Raw genomic sequence first — 24,678 nt, 5'->3', positions numbered from 1 at the left:
TTACCGGTTGAGCACCTAGTTCTGCATTTGCTGGTTCTTCATTATTCTTTGCTTCTAGTTCAATGATCACAAACTTTTCCTCATTATCATCCTTTTTCAGGTTTAGATCTGCTTGTACCTTTAGACTTATCAAATAGATCATTAACTTTTACATTAGCACTTTCAACAATTTTCTTAGTTCTCTTATTGTAGCATTTATATGCTTTACTCTTATAAGAGTAACCAAGAAAAATTCCCTCATCAGATTTTGCATCAAACTTCTCAGTGTAGTTATCTCTCTTAATAAAACATTGACTTTCAAAGACTTTAAAATAACTTACACAAGGAGTTTTTCCATACCATAGCTCATAGGGTGTCTTACTTTTACTTCTCTTTACCAATACCTGGTTTAAAGTGTATACAACAGTACTAACCGCTTCTCTCCAAAACATTTTGAATACATTACCCTGCAATAACATGGTTCTTGCAACTTCAACTATTGTTCCGTTCATCCTTTCTGCTATGCCATTATGTTGTGGTGTCCTCGAAGCAAACATTTGTCTCTTTATACCCTATTCATTACAATACTTAACAAATTCATCAGATGTGAATTCACCTTCTCGGTCTGATCTTAAACATTTCAAGTTCTTTCCAGTTTCCTTCTCAACTGGAGCTTTAAATGATTTATATTTTTTAAATGCTTCTGATTTCTCCTTAAAAAATGTTACCCACATCATTTTAGAATAGTCATCGGTGAAGATCATGAAATATCTATCACCATAATAACTCTTTGTTCTCATAGGGCCACAAAGATCAATATGTACCAAATCTAAAACATTCTTAGAAATACCATTCTTTTTCTTGAAAGAAATAGAGGTCCTCTTACCGATTTGACAATCTTTGCATATCACACTATCCGGTTTGACAAGTTGGGTTAATCCTCTTACAATACTTGACTTGCTTATCTTAACCAAATTATCAAAATTAACATGAAAACATCTTTTATTCTATAACCAACTGTCTTCCATTCTTGCAACCAGACAATTATTAATATTACTATTCAAATGGAATAAGTTACCTCTAGTTTGCTTCCCGGTAGCAATCAGTTCACCATTACCTCCAAGAATTTTGCAGACTCCACTCTTAAACTTAAGCAAATAACCTTTATCATTGAGCTGACCAACACTTAAAAGATTTTGCATAAGACCATCAACCCAAAATACATCATCAACATTACTCTTTCCATTTAGAGATATTGAACCTTTACCTTTCACCATGCAAGGAGAGTTGTTTCCAAATCTAACAACACCTCCATCAAATTCGTTAAGGGTTATGAACTTACTTTTGTCTCTGGTCATGTGGTGTGAGCAACCACTGTCTATAATCCACTCATCACTATTCTCCATATGAGATACTAGTGCCTTTTCATCTGACAGTTCCTCCTTCATGGCTACAAACACAATTTCTTCATTGTCATCTTCTTCTTCCGACTCCTCGTCGGTCACACCTTCATCTACTGCAACATAATAATGTTTCTTGCCCTTTCCTTCGAATCTTCCAAACTTCTCTTTCTTATCGGTGTTAGGGCAATTAGCAGTAATATGACCAATTTTACTACAAGAGAAACACTTCAAGGGTCGCTTTCCTTTATACTTACCAGTGCCTCAAGTTCCATCACTTGATCTTCATTGTCTTCGTTTCCCCAGTTACTTCCATGACTTGTCTTGCACTCATGATTTTGACATATATATTTTCCTTTTCTAGCAGAAGAATCGATAACAGAAGCTTTAAAGGCAAATTTAGTATATTTTGTCACACTATTGTCAAAACTATTTAACTCAAAAGTTGTAAGCTTACCAATCAATGAATCAACTGTTACCTTATCCTTTGAAATAGATCTAAGTTTTTGGATTGTCGATACTCTTATAGCATACTGAGGTTGAAGAGTTATGAGAATCTTACTTACTATTGTATCATCTTTTATTTTGCCTCCAACACTATTTATGTCGCCAACAACTTCTTTGATTCTCTAACCATACTGTGCAATATTCTCTCCTTCAAGCATTCTCATGTCATAGAACTTTCCTCTCAAACTTTCCTCTTTGTCTCTTTGAACATGCTAATCTCCTCCATAGATTGTCTCTAAATTTTCCCAAACCTCACCTGCAGTTTCCAATCCTCGAACATCAATATATTCTAAATCAGATAAAGTACTTACAATAGCTTCTAAGGCTTGCATGTTATTTTGTTGTTCTCTGAGTTCATCCGGTGTCAAGGGAGTAGTAGTAGGAGCAACATATGTTGTTTCAACTTGCTTCCAATATTGTGCACCAAGACCTTTGATGTAGATCTTCATTCTGTCTTTCCAGATCTTGTAGTTATCCTTGTTGAACTTAGGACCCTCTTTCTTCATCATCTTGAATTCCTCATAATCTTTTCCTCAAGCAGTTAGGCTTTCTGCAAACAAAGGACCAAATCTCTGATACCAATTGTTAATCCTATGAGGATTCCATTAATACTGAGAGGGGGGGTGAATCAGTATTAAGACCAATTGAAACTTTAACTCAAAATCAAACTTATCTTAGATTTGAAACCATTTAACAAATTTCTCAACTTCTTTAATCAGATCTGATAACCTCTTTATCAGAATTGCATAACACATTAATCAAATCATTTACCACATCAATCAATACTTTCACCACCAAAGCAATCATATAAACTTGATCATTTACCAACTCATTAACCTTATCAATCAGATCAAATACTTTCTCAAACAACTTCTTATCAGTACTGGTAACCGCTGATAAACTTATGATAAAACATCATAACCGACGTCTCAGGAATAATGCATGAAATGAAACATAAACAAGAACATCACATGAAAAACATTCCACACATGAACACCATAAGTTTTTGATGTGGAAATCCAAATAGGGAAAAACCACGGTGGGAGTTGGCACCCACAAATATTTGTACTCTTTCGAAGTATGCCCTATTAGGTGCTTAGCCCTATTAGGAGCTTACAATACTCCCGGTTACGAGCAGACCCTGTTAGGAGTCACCCGGTTAGGGGATTTGCCTTGCAACCCGGTTAGGAGCTTGATGATATGTTAGGATCAACCTCATGAGAGGATTTAACACTTTTTTGAGAGATGCCCTATTAGGAGACTTAAACATTTAAGGCTTGTTAGAACCTACCTAGTTAAGGGATTTAACCTGCTGCAAATGTTAGGGAACAACAGTGAAAGAATGATTTGTTACTTGCACTTCTACTTGCTTGATCAGATCTAGTTATACACAACACTCTGCAACTCTCAGGCAGATCTCACACTTCACTTGGACGACTTAACACGTTCTCGAAGACCACCAACACAATAAACATCAATTGTGTCATCTTAAATAGCCATCTTAACTAGGTCGTCCATAAAACCTAATTACATCATGAATTTATAATTCAAATCATAAGAGATCATCATAGATCATTATACAGATCATTACAACAAATTACAATGCAATATCAACCATTGGTTGATCATAACCCATCACAAAAATACAATCTGTATCCTCAAAATACTCTACTAAGCGTTTCATTGATTCCCAAGAAAATATTCCTTGAATCACGCCAAAACAACAATTAAATCTTTCACGTGGGTTGTGCCATGTTACCAACTTCATGTAGACTCGTCGTCGATCATCGTCATAACAAAATCATTACCGGTTTGATGATTTATTCACGGTCCTTAAACCCTACTAAAACCTTAGCAAAACTTCATCAGAAATTTGAAACATGCCTTCCGGTAATCTTCACAAGTTCCGATTCCGGTCATATACATATTTCCATGATACAATTTCACCATCCAAACCACAAATCACCAATCATTGCCGATCAACCGATCCAATCATAACAACTCTGCTTTACTGGTTAAAGTCCTATTTCACAGACTTTAGTTCACTGCCAGTAAACCCTGTCTTCCGGTAAACCAAATCACTAAGATGAAAAAAACAAGACATCAGGAAAATCAGTTGACATGAGTTGCCAGCAATGACAACACAAATAACTGATCATGTCATCTATTCATAGAATCTCAATCTCTTCATCACAAATAGACTTCTATCCTTTACCGGTGCAGTCATCCATTTTCAACTACATCACTTGCATCTGTATCAGTTATGCCAAATACCAATAGGCATAGCTTTGTCCATCTACACAACAAGAAAGAGTTTCACCAAAAGATGAAATTACACCGAAAAGGAATTGGTAAAGGTTTTCGAGTAAATATAATTAGCAGGTGTAAACCTAAAACTCTGCCAACCCTACATAGTAAGGAAGCGATGAAAGATGAACAAGACATATATACAAAATATGGAAAGGAATAGATGCAGCAGGCATAATATATGTAATCTCATAGAGTGCAACTATTATAGCAATACACAAAATGAATATGGTAGAAACCTTCGAGTAAAAACAATTGAAAGTCTAAAGCTAAGATTATACAACTTTGCTCGTATCCTCTTGGCCTGCATATACCAAAATGAAAGCCTCCACTAGAGTCGTATATGGGAGTCCGTGGAAGGTGTTGGTCCTCGCAATTGGAATAGCAACTAGGTTCTAAAAACTCAACTCAGGGATTGGACATCCTTACTGAGCAGCTACCTCTCCTGTAGCAAAGGTTCATGTACTTTATCGACCAGGGACGTAAACCTGAAATGGGTCGGCACTGTATGTGCACTAAGCTCAAATTGCAACCATTCTATCCTACTGCTGGAAAAGGAAATTCTTTGAAACAAATATGCAAAAACATGATGACTTAACACTTTATTAAAACTCACAATTGAAAGTAACTTAAGAAAATGCTACTAATGACAACGTTCTGGTCAGTGGACAAGAACTACTCTGCCTGTTTTGGCCACAGGAACAGACACAAGAACTATTTTCAGTGGCTGCAGGAACGGTTGAATACCAAAATAACAACTATAACAAAACATAAATTAACTGAAAAACACACAGGGACTACTCACTAAGTGGGCTCACTTGAGTGAGTATATCCAGAACTCAGATAACAACTGATAAGCTCAAAATATCATCATCTTCTTTATTTCAAATTGATTGCACATACATAAGTCTGAAAACTGAATACTACTAACTCTATGGTCATTTTGTCTACTCTCGTGAGGAGATAGAGACCTTTATTTATAAGAAAACTTATAACAAACTCCTAATTGATGAAACCACGTCCTAGAGGAATAGGTGAGCATGACTTATTACATTAGAAGAAGAAGTCAACACATGAATGCAGAACAACAACAACTGTCCTGCTACTGAGAAAATATAGTGCAACCTCCTTCCTAGATTTATGTTCCATCATGAACAATCATGAGTGCTCCACAAATTGCTCTGCTGAGGAAGCGGTCAATTGGTTATGACCTTCTTCAATGCTGCTCCACTTTGACTGGGTCTACATCCAGCGACACGTTGATGTGTCTTTTAACTGCAAGCTTAGTCATCCTTTCATCTTGGCCGACCTTGCATCATGGCGTTAATGTGCACAAAAGCGTGCGTATCCATTGATGTTAACATAACATAAATTAAACCATATTTTAAGATTAATTCAGATAATTTGCATAGATTGACTGTATGAAGATCATTAGATAACAAACTTAGGTCTAGGATAAATCTGGTCCAAAAATACTAAAAAGACATCAACCAGGAAAGTCCTATGACCCATACATTACCCAAACATATGACCAAAGCAAGAGTTCTATGACAAAATTTGACAAAATGGAGCCATTATTTTGGCTCATCAAAGGCACCAAGCTTGGACGACTTTTGTCAGATGGTACCATTGATGCACGTGAAATACATATGGAAGCATACACACAACATGCAAATTGATTAACAAAGATGTTTCAATGAAATGTGGTCTCACATATTTGTTATGATCGCAAGATATGCAGAAGACGGATGTACTAAGAAAGCCTTGCACACTTACGAATCTATACAAATACACTGATGAGCTTTTTAAAACATTAAGAATTGAGGGGTTTTGTTGAATGTCATAGTCACAGACAACCTCACAGAGATCATGGAAAGCAAAGACAACATAACTGTGATGTTCACCACATCCTTGCAAAGATATCTAATGGATTGCAATAACACACTACACAAAATGGATTTGTTGAAAAGGTTTTAGAAACTTCGTCTACCACCATCCTCCCGGTCCACACCAAGATGATAGCATTGGAATTAGTATGGACACTCACTAAAGCATTAGGGAAAGAAGAATTATGGAGAGTGGTTATGGTCGACGTGGACAAAATGCCGAAGCATGGCACGTGAATTGTTTGAGGTGATGCCCTAAAGAGATGTCACCACGCGAAATACAATATATGTAAATAAATGTTTTGATTCAGGCAAAGGGCGATTGATAGATGTGAACCGTAATCCACCATCTTTGCCACCATTTTCTCCATACGTGTTGCGATGGGAACAATAAATCTAGGATACGTCTAGAATGGATCGATTGGAGAAGCTGTTAAGCGAAAATTATAAGGCGGGAAATCTACAAACTTTGCTAATACAATAGCATTAGAATAAGGTATCGATAGGGGTCAGAGCATTATAAAGGGAAACTTTGCAGTTTAGAATACTCTTGTATTAATGAACACGGAATGTAAGAGCATACGTATTGTGTGAGAGTTTTTCACAATGTCTTAGGGAAACATTGAATCATAGTTAAGACAGCAGTGAAGTTGTGACTACAACTGCCTTAATAAATGCGCATACAAAATTCAGAATCATAGCCATCATATATAAAATGTTTCACAGTCACACACAAAATATAGAACTATAGATAAAAGTGTGAACCATAAAGGAACAATACATTTTTGAAAAAGGCTTATTGGAGATCTTTGATGGGTAAAAGGGGAATGCACATATTTAAATATTTAAACGGTTTAGAGTTTGCATTAGAAATAAAGTAAAAGGATCAAACAATAGGTAGGTGAAAAATGAGGGAAGAATTTTCCCAAGCAAGATAATTCAGCGAAATATGGAGGTTGGCATCCAGTATATACATTGAAATGAAATTAATCATCACAAGGGAAGGAGGAATTTATTCAAGAAGACCAAAATATATCTCACAAAATAAGACACGAGAAGGAGTGATAGTCATTGCCAAATATTAAAGTTATAAAATGATTTAGTCATAAAGTATTATTCACTAAAAATACAAATCAAAGAGTGATTGAAAAGGCATAAAGAATTGTGGAGCCATTTTTGGAAGATACAACCAGAAGATCACCATCGCAGCCTTCTGCTATTATTTTGAAGATTAAAGTAATTAAAATTAAATATTTTAGCCACATTAATTAAATGTAAAATGTGAAAGGTCACAACCCTAAAAGTATAATGTATATATGTAAGAAACAAAAAGGAAAGATGGGGTGGGGTAGATCAAATTTTTGTAATGTAACCAATTATCAATAATATTATTACTCTTTCTGCTTATATACTGTATTCAGATTATTGTGGGTTACCTTTTGAATCTCTTGCTATTTCGATACTGAGAAGATCGAAGGCTGCATTAAAAGTTCTTTCTGTATACTGTTACTATCTTGCTATTTTCATTTCGTGAACAAGAAGGTATATATTCTTGGATAAGTTACTGTGTGAGCTTGATTGAATTCACCATATAGTAACTATCATAATAAGATTAATATGTGTAGGAAGACCAACAGTGGATAGTTATGTAAAACTTTCTAGTAAGGAGACAAAAAGAAAGGAAGCTCCATAAGACTTAGTACCCAATTAAGAGAAAGACACTGGTCTATATTGCATGTCCAACATTGCATTTCATAAAAATTAAAAGAACACAATTCCATTTCAATTTTCAATAAAATAGGAAGTAAGATCTCATTTCAATTCTAGTTTTGTAAAGTAGGAGTAGAAGATATAAATACAAAGTCATTCTCACTTTCATGCCATTTGAGATTGACCTAAGATAGGAATATTGTAATATAATCTGCCTAGATATCACTGGCTGATTGTAACACATATAAGGTGAAGTTGGTGATAAGGTACACTCGCCTCGGTTCGGTAGAACCAAAAGTGAAGGGAATTAAGATCGAATTGATCATTCCATTAGTTGGCCAAAATCAATTGCTGATTCAGATCATAGAAAGTGGCATATTCTTAGGGATCATCAAACTAGTGATTTTGAGCTTCAACATGTCGCATTACATAAAAATCTCACCTACAAATAGTAATGAAATAAAATATAAATTTTTGTACATTTGTACCTTTTAATATTAATATAAATACTTTTTTTCTATTATTATTATTATTAAAAGGGTAATCGAATGCATAATCATAGCTCTTATTTCCAAATAAATCTATGTTAATGGAGTAATACAATCTTAAAAAAAACAAACTTAAATGCAAATTTCCTTTTTAAAACCCCAAGGCACTCTATATAACTTTTTCCAAGTGCCTACCTATAGGTACTTCGATTGGGGTCCCAAAATAATAACAACACAAAAATTTTTACCTTGAGTTTCCCCTTATATTAGGATAATCATTCACATACTTAGCATAACACAATCTAACTTAATTATTTACGTAAGCATCATGATGACATTCATAGGATTAACATAATTGTCTTAAAAATTGACACAATTAAGCAACAAGTGGAACTTCCAATTTAACTATAAACATATATAAAACAACAATCATAAAAGTCTATAACCATGTTTTGGTATTTATACAAGACATAATAAGTTTTACACTAAAGGGAGAATCAAGTAATAACTATGCAAAATATTATAACAAATAAAAATTCAAAATATAAAGTATAATATACAAAATATTTATAAGGTTCATTCAAGGCTTGATGTTGTTGAAGGTATATTAGGACAAGAGTAACAAGGTTCACAAAAAAATTTCAACTAGTTAGTAACATCAAGGCCAATTTAAGGAAAGGTACCACAAAAACCACATTCAAAGTTGGTCCTTAAACTATTAATGTTCCTTTGGTGTATTTACCGCCTGAAGATTTAGAATTCAATTATCCTAATTATTAATAATGACTTATGAAAGAGATTGCAAAGGTTACAAATAAAGTGGAACTATTTAATGTAGAAATCTTTAATTTTATCTAATAGGGCAAAAAATTCTCAATTTTGGATTGTTGTATATTGGTACTAAAGTTCTAAAATAATTAGAGGTGAGGATGCTTGATAGGAGCTTTTTAAGTAGTACAATTTCTCCCAACATCAAGAATTTGTGAAATGTTTTGTAATTATATCTATCAAATACCAAAGAGATTTAAAAGAGTGAATAACAAAGGGAACATAAGGGTTTTCATTGTGGCTTGCAATAATCCGGGATTGAAGATAATTATATGCTCCAATCTGGATCAACTTTGAGTTTGTTAGAAAAATCATTTAGTATTGACATAATTGTTTGGTATTCCTCTACAATTGCATGCATAAAAATTTAAGGCTTTAAATTTTCACATTCATAGGCTTTAATATTGATCAATCACATCACATACAACTCAACATTTTCATCTACTAAAGTTGTTTGATGGCCCTTTGAAGTATAGTATGTTACCTATGTTTTGAAAGATAATAACATATAAATCTCATACCTACAACGTGCATCTTTAAATAAAATCTGTTGGTGTTCATTTTTCATGATTAGATTTTTCTTAGAAATGTAAGAAAAGTTTATACTATTTTGAGGGAGCCATTGAGAAGGTGGTGATTCTTCTCAAGCCTTTGCCTCCCAATCTTGTCCCCAAAAATCATTTATTTAGAGCAAGAATCCTTCTATCTAAGATTGTCAAACAAGTAGTCATGCTCGTCTATTATACATGTATAATCGATTTCCTATTTTAAACCAAATTAAAGTTGTTATAGAACATTCTTTTAATTGATTATAAAAAATGTATATAATTATATTTCAATTAGCACCTTGAGACACATGTTTCTCTTCATTATTAATGTAATCTACAAAGGAGGATTTTCTATACACAATTCAAATTGCACTTTCTAATAGATTAACTTACACGTTTTTCTATCAGTGCCATAATTGCACCCATTCTTATGCATGTACTAGTTTATATACACTTTATAAAAGATTAAGATTAATTGTTAACCACAATTTTAAAAATTACTTTTCATAATTTTAAGTTAAACTCAAATTAAAATATGATTTTTAAAAGTTGAAGTTATTTTACAAAGAGCAAGAAAATTCCTAGAATAGGACGAGTTGGCAAAAGGGGAGGCAAATGGAATGAATTTAAAGTGAAATAATAAAATGTATCCCTTGTCTAGCATGCCTAAAGAAATCATGGTCATCCTCATGACACATTCGATTCTATTAGAAAACGAAAGCTTATGGATAAGAATAGCAAATATTACTCCTTCTAGATAAATTTATGATAAAACGGAGACCTTCGAAATCTCTACCAAATCTAGAGTTGGTGTAAATTAAAATTTTCCCAAAAATGAAAATAAATCCATGCATGAAATTTTCATTCAAAAACTATTACCACGAACTTAAAATTAAAAAAAAGCTATTAAACCCACCATCCCAAAACAACTCTTTCCGGCATCTCGGCCGGCCGGCGGCGAAGTCACTACGCGATAAACCCAAATTTCCGTCATGTCCACGGAATCTCGTTCTTATACCAAAGATTCTGCCACGTAAGCATGATCGTACGGTTGATGTAAATCGTATCTTATACATGTGACGTGTACGTATATACGGGTAATGTATTCTGATGTGGGCCTTTTTTATTTTTCAGCAAAATAGCCCTAACATTAAGACTAACTGGAAAATAAAAGTTATAACTTCGAGCAAGATCTGGGCCGTCAGATATTCTAATCGGGCGGCTGGGAATCATATTCTGCGTTTCTTGGCGACTAGACTTGTTTGTAAGAGACACCCTTGTTTCTCTCACCATGTCTGACTTTTTTCTGTGAATTTTCACGGCAGTCGGCAGCTGCCCGGAATGTGCAGAAGCGGCCGGAATTTGCTCAATTTTCATGGCGATTTCCCAGCGGCGGCGACCGGAATAGTGAGAATGGAGTTCTCGCCGTAATTTTCTACGCCTTCTCAACATTGTTTTGTGCTCAAAATGACCAATTTATTTTAAGGAAATTAAAAAAGGAAAAAAACCAATTTACTTTTTATAGATATTTTGTGTTGATTGTTTTTCTTTTAACTAGACATGCATTAAGATTATAACAGACTGCAGCAGGTGTCTATATTTTGATAGAATATTCAGTGTTGAAATCATAATTCCTTGATCACTTGCGGCGCCAGTAAAATTTCGTCTGTGGACTTTTTTGGTGAATTATCTTTCTTGTTCTTTACTTTGTTTTTTTTCCTAAATTGAAATTTCACGGAAATTCACTATTTTATGAGCAGGGAGGGCGAATTTAGGAGGTCTTGATGTGTTTTGATGTTAATTTTTTTTGTGTTTGCAGTTTTTAGGTAAACTATTTTTGCCTTATTAAACTTTCGTTTTGTCGGAAGAGTGAAATTTGACCTTAAAAATTGTAATTTGTTCTTTAAAGAGTGAGGAGGGTAAATTGCTTTGCTTTTCTTTAGTGTTTTTCGTTTTCTGTGAACTGGAATTGTGACCGATACTATACCAGTTGGAGGTTGAAAATTAGGTCTGGATAAGGTGGGCAGTTGAATTTTTATGTTTGAAGTTTGTAGGTAAATTATTTCATTTTCTCTTTTTTTCGTTTGAATTTCACCGGTACAACAAAATTTTACAGTCTTAAAACTTCGAAGTTGGAAATTAGGTTTGGATCGATTTGGTTGTTAAATTTCCATTCTTGGAGTTGTTAGATGAATTATCTCTTTCTCTTTTGTTTTATTTTGTTTGTGAATGAGAAGAGCGAAACATTGTCCACAATATTTACCTGCAACTCACAACAATTTTTTTTGCATTTTGGGGCTTTGAACTAAAAAATCTGGCGGATATTAAAATTTGAGCTGAGCATTCCAACATTAAAATGTAGATGATTAGCTTAGATATTCTAAGAATCAAGACGTACATATTTTGCTAAATGTTTTGAAGTTGGATGGTTATTTTAATTATTTAAATATTTTATAGGCTTCAAAGTGGGCACACTATAATGGTTTGACACATTCTTTTGAGTTTGAGGTTGAAAATTAGAAGGTTTGTGTAATTTTTGCCATTAAATTTCCATGTTTAGAGTTCGTAGTTGGAAATTTCTGCACAAAATTGGGGATTTCGTTCCAGTTCTGCTGGTGTGTTGGCGCACATATTCTACCGGGTCTTTTATAAAAATAATTTTATTTTATACGCTGTCTTATGGAAGCTTGTTTGGAGTCTAGAATCTTAAGACTCTAATTTGTTTTGTGGCAGCCATTTTCTAATTATACACTGTTTTATGGCAGCCAGTTTGGAGCTTGGGTTCTTTTTAAGGAAGACCTCTGCCACCATTTGTAGTCTGCTTTTTATTTTTGGAATAAAGTAATAAACAGTTTCAGGTCAGTACAAGTCTTGGAACCCTGCCGCAATTCACATTTTAACTGAGGTGAATAATCAATGGTCTTAACTATTTAACTTTTGACTGACAACTAAAGTTTGCGTTTCTTTTTTAGCCAAACTATGTGATAGATAGTAAAGGAATTTGAGCCCTTGAACATAATAGAATCAAAGACAATCTAACAGATATATAGTTACAATGGCCACTGAAAATCCTATGAGATTGATTAGTGGTGGAGATGGAGCGAGGAACTGGTCTACAAGGAGTGAGAATTTAAGGTTTGCATCATTTGGTGATGGAGCAGAGGAGGAATTAGGTTCGTTACTGAAAGGGCAGAAGTTTGGTAACAACAGACAAGTGATTCCAAATCGAAGTGGAAGTGCACCGCCGACTGTTGAGGGATCACTGACATCCTTAGGGGGCCTTTTTCCTCATCAAAACTCAAGCTTTGAATCAAATTGGGATGGAGTTGGTGATGCTGTTGAAAACTTGCAGTTGGAAGATAAACTTCGAGGAGATCCAGGATACTTAGCCTATCATTATTCGCATAACTTAAATCCAAGACTTCCAAGGGGAGAGAATCGCCGTTTAGCACATAATCTAGGTGCTTTAGGTAACAAACAGAAGTTGAGATCTTTTGATGACAGTAACAGCAGGTCATTGTTCTCATCTCGACCTGTTCTTCCCACACATAAAGAGGAACCTGAGGAGGAAAGGTATCCTGGTGTTAATCCCAGGCAATTCTCCACTGAGTGGTTGGAAATGGGTTCTGATTATTTTTCTGGTACATCTTCATCATTGTTGGGAGGCCGCCCTAAAAGCTTAGTAGATTTGATTCAGGTAATTTTTTTTCTGCTTATTCAAGAATAATTTTTTGGAAACTTGTCATTTGACTGCATTTGTTTCCGATGGGTTACTATTGTAACTTCCATAGTTATTTTCATATGCAAGTATCGGTGATGTGATAAATATTCTGTAGCACTTTGAACTTTGAAAAGCAATGATAACTTCTGAACTCAAATTTATTCTGATAACATTATTGTATTGCCTCAGCCCTCATTGCAGATTGAGGTGTGAACTTGAAAGGCTTCAGCCTTACCTATGCTATAGCTACTCAAGTTTTGTAGTTCAGCTAACATGTGGTTGAATGCAGATATATATTTATGATGTATTCTTTGTGGTGCTGGGCTGTCTCTATATGTTCTGTATCTTGTTAGCTTGTTCATCTATGTTGTGCTGATTTATGTTTCTCTATTTTATTTTTCATAGATTAACCTTTTCTACATATGATGCTGTATATTTCTGTACAGCAGCATTTACTGTTTTATTAGAGTTCAGCTTGGTTTGTTTGAGATGTTAACAAGGAAGACAGTTACCAACATCTAAAAGAGCTTCTCACTAAGATTTAGTTTGTTGGAGGAAATTGGTTCAACTTTTCTTAGGAAGTCGTGCCTCTGTATTGACTTTAATTTCATAATATTTATATTGACAGTGACTCTGAAGCGCGGGTTTCAGTAATCCATGGTCACTCTAAAGTTACTGTAGCAGTCTCTAATTGGTATATGTTTGTGGAGTTTAGTGGAGTTCTTATTACAGGCCTAAATTTTAATAGATCATGTTGAGGAACTTAAGTAGTCAAATATACAAGTTTGCACTACAGTTTCGTTTCCTACCATAGGATTACTGTGAAAGTCGAGAGACATAAGCCAACTTTTCAGTTCCCTACTCAGTTTGGTGGAGTTGAGGTTTTTAGTTCTATTTTACTCTACTTGTCAAAGGCAAGCTTGCTTTTTTCTGTAAGGCCTTGTGAGGTGCAGCTTCAGATGTAAACTTTATTGCATTTAAAAGGATATATTTTTTATAACACTGTTGCAAGAATGAGAATCAGGATACACAGAGTAAAATAAAAATATGACAAGAAGTGGAGTTTGGAGTCGGTTGCACGTAAGGAATGGCCTAGCAACAACTGTTTGCATATGTTTTTATTGTAAATTTCTGAGACCTGAAGCAATATTGCAACACCTGAGATGACTTAGAAATGATAAAAAAATAAAAAAATAAAAAACAGGCCACAACTACTGTTGAAATGCTGTTGTTGCTGTGGGAAAACAAGAATGCTGCAGCAGCCAAAGAAGCAGCTGTTTGGATTGTGATCACAATTAAGGCTATTTTAATGCACAACAACATTGCATTTCATGCGACATAGGTTTCCCAAAAATGGGTAAATCCAATTGTTCTAAAAATCAAGACATTACAAAAATACATGCCCCAGCTTGGCAAATTTACTGAGGGTAGAAAAGATACACTAGTTATTGGTGTCAGATGAGAATCTGTGTAATCATCAACATGGAGTAGACCTTCCTGGATTTAGTATAAACTATAAAGAATAAACCAACAGTGAATGTCAGAGAACAGTGGAGATCTTAGTGATAAAATCCTAACTTGTGAAATGTGAAGGCTTATTAGAGATTTTACTGATGGCCTTGGAACTACTTATATTTGGGACAATCGCTCTTTTTGCTGTCTAATTGGTTTAGGCCTACACGATCATCCCCAAATTGTCCAGGTAAAGTGAGATTGAATATATTATTATGTGTTTAACTTCACAGTAGTTTTGGGTTAGATTACCATTATATAGGAACTGGAAATGGGGATTTTATGGGGACCTTGTGTACGGTTCTTGTCTTGGAATTTTCTACATTAAATTTAAATAAAATTAAAGACTTCAATATTGTGTGCATAATTGGCATTAAATGTTTAAAGGTTAAGGGTTAGGTTCGGAGGTGGGTGGGGAGTGGGGTGGGCTGTTGGAGATGATTAGAAATAGGCTAGGTTAGTTTACCTTAAATTTCTCTATTTTCTTTTTCCTAATTTTTTAATATTTTCTTTAAATTTCAGAAGAGTCATAACAGTTATGTTTGGGAATGGCCAGGTCCTTACATGGTGGTCTCAAAGAACCTGGTACATTTCCGAGGGGAATCAAACCTGGGGTCAGGGCTAGACGTGGACTTTTTTGGGTACAGGGGTAGATCCGAAGAATTCTAAAATGTAGCTTTTGGAAGGTATTGGGATAAGCTTGGGTAGGATATTTGAATTTCTAAAAGTTTTTTGGTGATTTTGTTTTATTTTAAAAGAGAGTCTGTGGTGGCCTTATTTGCAAGAAAATGTTTACCATTTTGTGGATTTTATGGTCAAATGATACATATATAACTTAAGGATTTTGTGGCAGGGCTTCTAAGCTTAATTTGATTTGGCTGGGCTTGAGTTTTGGATAACAATTACCATTTGCAAACTCAATTGATTTTCCATCAAAGTAGTTTACAGGCTATAATATTTAGTATTATTCCAAGACTTATACTATATTAATTCTTTCTATGCCAAATAGTAGGAGACCACGTAGCTGAAGAAAGATCTGTATGGTAAATTTTGAATGAACTTATTCCAAGGACACTACTTGTATTGTAGCTGCCACTTTTCTGTTGTCTTTTTGTAAGTATCAAATATGAAAAACTCTTAATCGGCAATAAATCTTTTGGCCGAAATTTTATAAAAAATCGGGAATCGGCAAAAAATCGGGTAAAAAATCGGCAATAAATCGGCAAAATTATCGAACATTTGAAAATATATGATTTCTTAAAATATTCTAAAAAAACACAATACATTTGAAATTTTTACCATTTCTTAGCAATTTCTTTCCCAAGTCGCAATACATTTAAATTTTTACCATTTCTTAGCAATTTTAAATTTTAAATAGCCTTATAGAAAATGCGTTGAGTGGCTAAATACACTTCTGATTAAATACATTGCCATGAGTGCAATACATTCAATGAAATAGCTACAATTTTGAGTTAAATGTAATAGCTAAATACATGTCTGATTAAATACATTAGCCACTTAGGTTAATGTATTGATTTTAAATTTTCATGCACTTCTGCTTCGATGTTGATGGCAAATCGAGGCAAACCCGTCGGGTGTCGACCGTCGGGGAGGAGGGAAGCCGCAGTGCCGCAGTGCCGCAGTCGCACCTTTCGATTTACCCGAAAATGAAATTGTTTTTTTTAAAAATTTCGCCCGACCCTTTTTACATTTTAGGGTTTGCAACTTTTTTTTTAACTCGCTTCTATAAACGCTGATTTTCTGTGTTTTAGTTGCAATTTAATCGCTATTTTTTGTGTCTGAGAATCATGATTAAATCGTCTGGGCGAATGACTCGTGAAAAATCGCGGTTTAACCGATTTTTTGACAATTTTTACATCCATGATCACTAATTATAATGATTGCAAAAATCCTTATAAGTGATCTAGGTTGCCAGAAAAGCTTAGGGGTCTGGGATTTTACAGTTGCTCTCTAAAAGGGGTGATCATAATGTCATCCATCCTTTTCTTGTATTTTTGCCCATGCTTTGTACTATAAGTTGCTTTTACTTGCCCATTTTAGCTAATTCCTGCTTTTTAAAAAAATTGCCGAGGCACAAAAATGCAAATACATTGTAAGATCCGAGATCTGAAATAATATGATTCTTGATCAAAAGAAGTATTCAGTGATCTTCGAATTGATTTGGAGTCAGCAATTAATGTAGCACTAGGGGGTGAGAGTGGCAGTTACTTTCCTGAAGGAAGTCTCTCTATCTCCAATATTTGTGAAGATCCTGCAGACTTCAATTATGTAGCACTTCAACATGATCATGAATGTGTACTATTAGATGGTTAGGCATCCATTTAGTGTATGGTAGGACCTCAATTATGTGGCAGTTCAAGATGATCATGAACATGTATTCTTAGATGGTTAGGTATCCATTCAGTGAGTATGATACATTGATATGTATTTGAATATCTAAAACTACATTTCTAGATTGTTGAAGTAATCTATATAGCTTTATGTACTTTGAATTCATCAAAATAACGCTTTCCAGTCTTTATTTGCAAAAAATGTATATACTTATACATTATTATTTAACATTGTATATATTTTTCTCGTCTTATATAATTTTTATATGGATAGTTCTATATTCTATCGTATCTGGGGGTTCTCAAGACTTCTGTATCTTGGTTTCCATTTCTGTTGTGAGTGATATAGTTTACAATGAATCCTAATAGTTAGAATGTCAGATGATGAAATTTTAAACATATGAAAAGCATGGTGAGCATTTTCCAAAGTTATATGTAATGAGTTGGAAGAACTGTAATATCTGATATGTGTGAAGAATGTTTGGCTGACATTTTACATTCGCTAAAAGTCTAAAGATAATGAAGTGGGATATCACTAAAAGTTTAATTAAAGATAAAGATTTGTTTTGTATCCTTATTTTTCTATGATATTTTATTTGTGGCATGGAAACAAGTTTGATGAGGACCTACCATTCCTTGGTTCAATTTCATTCAGAAATCATTTTATTTAAATACTAACTAGTGCTTTTTCTTTTAAAGGAGGACTTTCCTCGAACGCCCTCCCCTGTATATACACTTTCTCGTTCCTCCAGTCGTGCAGCAAATGATGAAGGAATTGATGCTAATTCTTCTCTGGAAGCTCTTATGTATATTAGAGAATCTGCCATGTCTTCTGTTAAGGGGTCTGAACTCTCATCTACACGTCCGGGGTCCCGTTCAGCAACACCTACTCCTAGTGGAATACACATCCTCAGCGTTGGTTCAACTAGTGATTCTCATCCTGCTGCTCCAGTTGCAAGAATTCCATCCCCAGATTCACCAATGGGAAGCACAAAGTCTGGCAGCCAAGGAGAAGCTTTGATAGATGAGATTGCAGGTTTAACAGGTGGTTCTATTGTTGGTAACTCAGAGTTAAAAAATACAATGTTTAGTGCTGCGAGCACATCTGAGGTATCAAACCTTGCGGAGACATTACAAGGCTTCAATATTGCTGATGTGCATAATGTAGAAGACAATTCTCAGAAAAAACAGCAGCAATTGCAACAGGAGCATGATGAGGATCAGCCTCATCATTATAATTTGGCACAAGAACAATATCAGCGTCAGCAGCGGGTTCTTCACGTTCCTTTGGTTCAAGGCCAAGTTCAATCCCAGGCTTCAACACAAGTTCATCAACAACATCAACATCATTCTGGCATTGATCATGCTGTGCGGAATCAATCTAAATTTGGTGCACCAAATATGATGCAAGGTTCAGCTGTGGGGCTTCAACCAACATTTCAACCAAGTACACCACCTGCAGCGCATCTGTATCCAGCTGCTTATTTGGCCTCTGGAAATCCATATTACCAAAATGTACAATCTGCTTTCTATGCTCCACAGTATGGCATAAGTGGTTACCCAATGAATGCCACCGTTTTTCCTTCAATGATTTCGGGATATCCTCATGGTTCTATGCCAATGGCATTCGATAATACAGCTGCCGCTGTTGCTGCAAGCATGAATGCACGGGCAGCTGCCACAGCTTCGCCTGGTGGAGGGATGGGGATTGGTGTAGATATGCAGCAACTTTATAAATTCAATGGCCAACTTGGAGCAACATTGCAACCATCCTTTACAGACCCTACATACCTACAGTATATGCAGCGATCATCCGAGGATGCATACAATTCTTCAATGCTTGGTGATTCTTTAGCAGGGAGAGGATTCATTGGTGGAAGTCAGATGGATGCCCTCGAGCTACACAAAGCCTCAATACTTGGCTTTGCTAATGAACATAAATCTCAGTTCACAAGAAATGGAGCATTGGGTGTACCAATTGCTGGTAGGAGTGGTTCTGTAAGTCCTGCTTATTATGGGAGTCCTCCTAATCTGGGCTTTTTAATGCAATATCCTAGTTCACCATCAGCAAGTCCAGTACTTCCAGGATCTCCAGTAATAGCAGCAAGCCTTCTGGCAAGACCAAATGAGAGGAACCTTCGCCTTCCACTAGGAGCAAATAGGGTAGCAACAATGGGAGCTTATTCTGGATGGCAGTCACAAAGGGGAAATGAAAAATTAGATGACGTCAAATGCTCTTCATTTCTTGAGGAACTAAAGAATAACAAAACTCACAGATTTGAGTTATCAGATATTGCTGGACACATTGTTGAGTTCAGGCGAGTCTTTAGTATGTTATGAGTTATATATTATTTTATTTGTCAATCTGATTTTATTAGCAAGGCTTTACATTTCTATTGAAAAATACAATATTTCATGTTTGGTATCAGTGCTGATCAACAAGGAAGCCGGTTCATACAGCAAAAACTAGAAACTAGCAACTCTGAAGAGAAAGCATTAGTTTTCCAAGAGGTGTTGCCACAAGCATCTACACTGATGACAGATGTGTTTGGTAACTATGTCATACAAAAGGTAATGGGCTAATGGCCTTGTTGAACAAAGCTTTTCTGGTTTAGAGATTCAATTTTTCTTTAGATAATGCTTGAAACTGTCTAGCTAGTTGTGAAATATTTATTTTCAATCAGTGAGGCATGTTTTTGCACATTTTCAAAATTTGGAAGTTACCTGCAAGTTATTGGATTTTAATTATTGAAGAAAACTATTTGCTTATAAATTTCAAATGTAGGCATCGATGAGTTGGTTGATTTAATCTTAAGGTACACATTTTCCTGCAGTTTTTTGAGCATGGTACAGATCAACAAAGACAGGAGCTTGCGAATCAGCTTGTTGGTCATGTCCTGACTTTAAGTCTTCAAATGTATGGTTGTCGCGTAGTACAGAAGGTAAGCCAAATGCCATCAATTTTTATGATAAGCTATAAACTCTGAATCATATAGGTTTTCACCATTTACATTCTAATTAGAAAAGTTAATTTACTCGTGGTTGCATGTTTGTCTTTCTAGAAATTACGGAGTCTTGAGGAATGCAAAGAATCAATGCGTGTTTTCTGTTTTATTGTTTTAAAATCAGCTAATTATTAGCTCTTGAAGAAAAACATTCTTCCCAACTTCAAGTGTAGTAAATCATGTAATGAAAGAAACAGCTTTTTAGATTGCATAATTTTTTTATTCCAAAAGAACAATGGTTTTGGAATCTAACAAGACAATAGATAGACTATCCTTATAAACATGTAGCTGAAAAGGACAATATGGAAATCTGGTGGTGCACCCACCTCACTCATCTCTCTTCCCTGCCTCCACACCAACATTATGTGTAAAAGTTAATACAGACGGAGCTTCTCATGGTAATCTTGGTTTTGCTGGTGTTGCTGCTTTATGTTGGAAGATGAATGGTGATTTAGTCTCCTACTTTTGTTGGGCTTTGGTTGGGACTACTCAAATATTTTGAGGCTTGTCTATATGATGTGCTTTTGGGCTTGCAGTTTCTTATTGTTTTATGAGGATCATCATTAAATCAGATTCTCAAATCCTTGCTACTTCTCTCCTTTTGAATAAGAACATAAGGGTTTGGAAGTTAAAATAGGAAATCTTTGATATTTGTTGGCTCTTCGATCCACATGGCATCCTGGGTCATCTAAGTGGCAGTTTTGGACAGAATTATGAAAATTCCCGATTATCTACATTTTCATTTTTTTTGTTTTTAGAACCCTTCAGTGTATAATTTGGCGAGGTACCAGTTGGAGCATGTTTACACTATGCTCCCAGATTAATTAGTTTGTGGTCTAAGCTTTTCAGTGCATGTATGAATTTTGAATTTCGAGTAACATGCTAGTAGTTATGACCCCAACAAGGAGGCTACCAAAATAAAATTACTCCAGAAAACATTCTCAGATTTCTAAAAAGTTCTCTTATCTGATTGCCCATTTGAACTTCCAAGGAGGACATGTGTCACTTCCAATTTTGGCAAAACTTCTGATCTTACCAAGAACCTTATTTACTATTTTTAGTAAGTTTTCTGTTTTTTGTATTGTACACAGTACAGCTATATAATAGCTGAATTTGAAGCTTATAATGGCGAAGAAGACATGCATATCAGAATTTTACCCATTCTGTATGTGCTTTCAGTTAAAATAAAGATCATTCAATTTATCTATTAAGTAATTATTAGTTTGATGGATATTATTCAATTGCTGCTTATAATATATTAATTTCCTCAATTAGTGTATTGTACCCTGAATTACTAGCTTAATTCAGATCACTATTTGAAAGATAACGTAGAATTGCACATGCTGCATATTGTGGGAGGCAAACAGAGCCATGGGCATCTTAATCAAGAAGGTGACGTCTCTTGATTCAGGTCTAGATTTATTTTTTGAATTGGTGATGCTCAAGAATTTTCTTTTTTGAGCTGGCAACACTCTAGACTTAATGCTTTCACCTGCGTTGGAATGGGATAACTTAGAATTGCACATTCTGCATTTCGTGGGAGGCAAACAGAGCCATGGGCATCTTAATCAAGAAGGTGACGTCTCTTGAGTCAGGTCTAGATTTATTTTTTGAATTGGTGATGCTCAAGAATTTTCTTTTTCGAGCTGGCAACACTCGAGACTTATATGCTTGCACCTTCTTTGGAATGGGTTGGCAAAGTTTAGTATCTTCCTAGCAAGTCTTTTTAGTATTATTAATGAAGGAAGTAAATAGACTAATAGTTCTATTTTGGATGTAGGGGATCTCCTCTAAGCTTCCTTGTTACAGAATTTATAGAATACATGCCCTAGGTTCATGGGGTGGCTTGTCTCCCATGTCCTTCATGTCTCATTATAGCATTGTAATCACTCCTTCCTTGTTCTTGCATGCCATCCCCACTTCTATCATCACTATCTTGCTGTTTTGTCATTTGTGACAATCTAGGAAGCTTATGTGTGAAGCACATTCCTTTGTGGCAGGTCATCTCTAGATTTTTTATTTTCAACATTCCATCTCTGATGCCTTACTGTTGTTCAGTGGCTATTGTGTGTTGGTGGTCTGTTGCAATGGTCCGCTGTTCCTTTGGATGGTGAGCAACAGCTATGGTGTGTTGATCTGTCACAATGGGCTACCCTTGCTGCGAATGTTGATTGCGGGTCTTTTGAAAAACTGGAGAGCCTTCCAGTACAATGCTTTTGAAAGGAAAGAGGTAGATATCAGATTGTGGCTTTTTCCTGCTTATGCATTAGTTCAGGTTGGCCTTTCAACTTCTTGTTTCTCAAGCCTTTTCTTTTCAAATCATTTCTCTCCATTTGCGTTATTGGGACGTTCCTCCTCATGGGATGCCCTGATCCACTGGTGGGTAATAAAATTAGTGCTTCTAAGGATGTTAATTCTGTCAAAACCTGTGCCAAGGTCCATGTTTGTACTTCCAAATCTTTGGTAACTAATCTGCTGGGGCCTCTGCTAATTGTACCAAGAAGAACAGACTTAATATTAAGGGACATTTCCAAAAATGGCGGGAAACACACCATTTTGCCCCCCTTGCTCTTGGTAATAACGATATTGAAAACGTGGATGTTCTTGGATTGTATAAGCATTCCAAAAAGCCCATTGCTCTCAATGTGTCTGTAATGCTTATCTTTGTTTTGAATTTTCATGCCACAAGGTAATATGATCTCTATGAGCTTTGTTTAAATGTTAACAGTAAAATAATAGGACAATTCTCTTAGTAGTGTTGGCCTAGCTAGCATCTTAAAGCATTTAAGGTTATGGTTATAATCAGTATTTTTGGTTTTGTGCCGGTGATGATCACAGGACAAATAGTTTTCCACTTTGGGCTATTTGGGTTTACCTAAAAACTTGGATTTGTGTTTCTGCAACCTGTTGGAAGGCTGCTAGACTGCTATTCTGATTTTGTATGGTTTGTAGCTTTGTACTGAATAGGTGATCTTCTTCCTGTTTCAATAAAAAGAGAAGACAGCAGGCAGATTGAAATTGTTTTTTCTCCTCAATTATTTTTTTGAAAACTTAGAATAGCCATGTCTCAGCACAGTTAGTACATGCAGAATCTGAAATCTTTTTTTTAGAGTAATTGTTTTATTTCTAATCATATCTTGATATTACTGAATTTTGAGCCAGGCACTCGAAGTAGTTGATGTAGATATGCAGACGCAGCTTGTTTCAGAACTTGATGGAAATGTCATGCGATGTGTGCGAGATCAGAATGGAAACCATGTCATACAAAAATGTATTGAAAGTGTGCCTACAGACAGAATACAATTTATTATTTCCTCATTTTATGGTCAAGTTGTAAATCTTTCTATGCATCCCTATGGTTGCCGTGTTATACAGGTGATCCACTTTATATGATATATTTTCCATTGACCATTTATTTCATTCCATCTCAAAATGATATGGAGTGTACTTGTTTGTATGACTGTAAACAGAGGGTCTTAGAACACTGTACAGAGGAGCAAAAAGATCACGGGATAATGGAAGAGATTTTGCAAGCTGCTTGTAGCCTTGCTCAAGATCAATATGGAAATTATGTGGCACAGGTATTTCAGATTCAGTGGCTGGCAACTGCTTTCTAAATTTTTTCCCATTTTAATACTCATCAGTAATCTTATTTTAATATTTAGTTTAGATTAGTTGCGATGGTGGTAATAATGAAGGAATCTATATCTTCTGTATCCTATGAATAAGTTTGTGCATATGATCTTCACTGGACTATAGATGTTGTATATACCACGGATGAGCATTTTCGACTGTACAGGAAGATGAGTTCCTGAAATTGAAATGAGAACTAGCTCGAATCTTTATTTTCATTCTTTTTTGGAAGCAGAATGATTTGGAAATTTTCCTTTGGCATAAGTTTCTGCAATGTAAATTATCATACAATTGTGTATATTCATAAAAACCAAATTTAACATTCCACTGTTACATACCACAGCTTGATTCATGTCTGTAAAATTTATGTTTTTTTTGTTTTGAAGTTCAAACTATTACAATCTTGCCCTGTTTCTTTGTTATGTTTCATTGGGGTTATCCTTTATATCTTGCCCTGTTTCTTTGTGGTACTTGGGCATCTTTTGTAAAATGGTAGTTGATTTTAGTTTTTCATTTACATTTTATTTTCAATCATTTCTTTTCAAATTAGGTTTGCTTTTCCTTTCACCCTTTGATAACTGTTTTTCTTTACTTTTGAACTTATGTAGTTACTATAATGTTTATAAATCATTTAGGTCCCAGTAAATGTAACTTAATATAATGAACATTTTCTGAAATTAATTTCATATCTTTGCATTCCTGTACTCAAAATCATGGCATGGTTCAGAAAGACTGAAAGAAATGAGTATTATTTCTACTACATATATTTGATAGTAAAGATCAATAAGACTTGAAGAGTACAT

General features: G+C 35.0%; 1 protein-coding gene across 2 annotated transcripts in view; it reads left to right on the top strand.

Moving 5' to 3' along the window:
* Positions 1 to 10,874: 10,874 nt before the first annotated feature.
* The window catches only part of LOC131047405 (pumilio homolog 5), an 88,134-nt gene continuing 74,330 nt past the window's right edge, over positions 10,875 to 24,678 (top strand). The window contains exons 1-8 of one of the 2 annotated variants that reach the window (XM_057981290.2): positions 10,875 to 11,080; positions 12,423 to 12,511; positions 12,626 to 13,350; positions 17,937 to 19,555; positions 19,667 to 19,808; positions 20,072 to 20,179; positions 23,405 to 23,617; positions 23,713 to 23,823. In XM_057981290.2, the coding sequence (XP_057837273.1) occupies positions 12,709 to 13,350; positions 17,937 to 19,555; positions 19,667 to 19,808; positions 20,072 to 20,179; positions 23,405 to 23,617; positions 23,713 to 23,823 (2,835 nt within the window). In that variant the 5' untranslated portion in view covers positions 10,875 to 11,080; positions 12,423 to 12,511; positions 12,626 to 12,708. Of the gene's footprint in view, positions 11,081 to 12,418; positions 12,512 to 12,625; positions 13,351 to 17,936; positions 19,556 to 19,666; positions 19,809 to 20,071; positions 20,180 to 23,404; positions 23,618 to 23,712; positions 23,824 to 24,678 lie in introns of both variants that reach the window. The other variant, XM_057981291.2, reaches the window with a different exon arrangement.

Source organism: Cryptomeria japonica, chromosome 2, assembly GCF_030272615.1.
Source record: "Cryptomeria japonica chromosome 2, Sugi_1.0, whole genome shotgun sequence".
Classification (NCBI taxonomy): domain Eukaryota; kingdom Viridiplantae; phylum Streptophyta; class Pinopsida; order Cupressales; family Cupressaceae; genus Cryptomeria; species Cryptomeria japonica.
The sequence above is the reverse complement of the archived record's forward strand: the minus strand, read 5'-3'. Positions and strand labels throughout refer to the sequence as shown.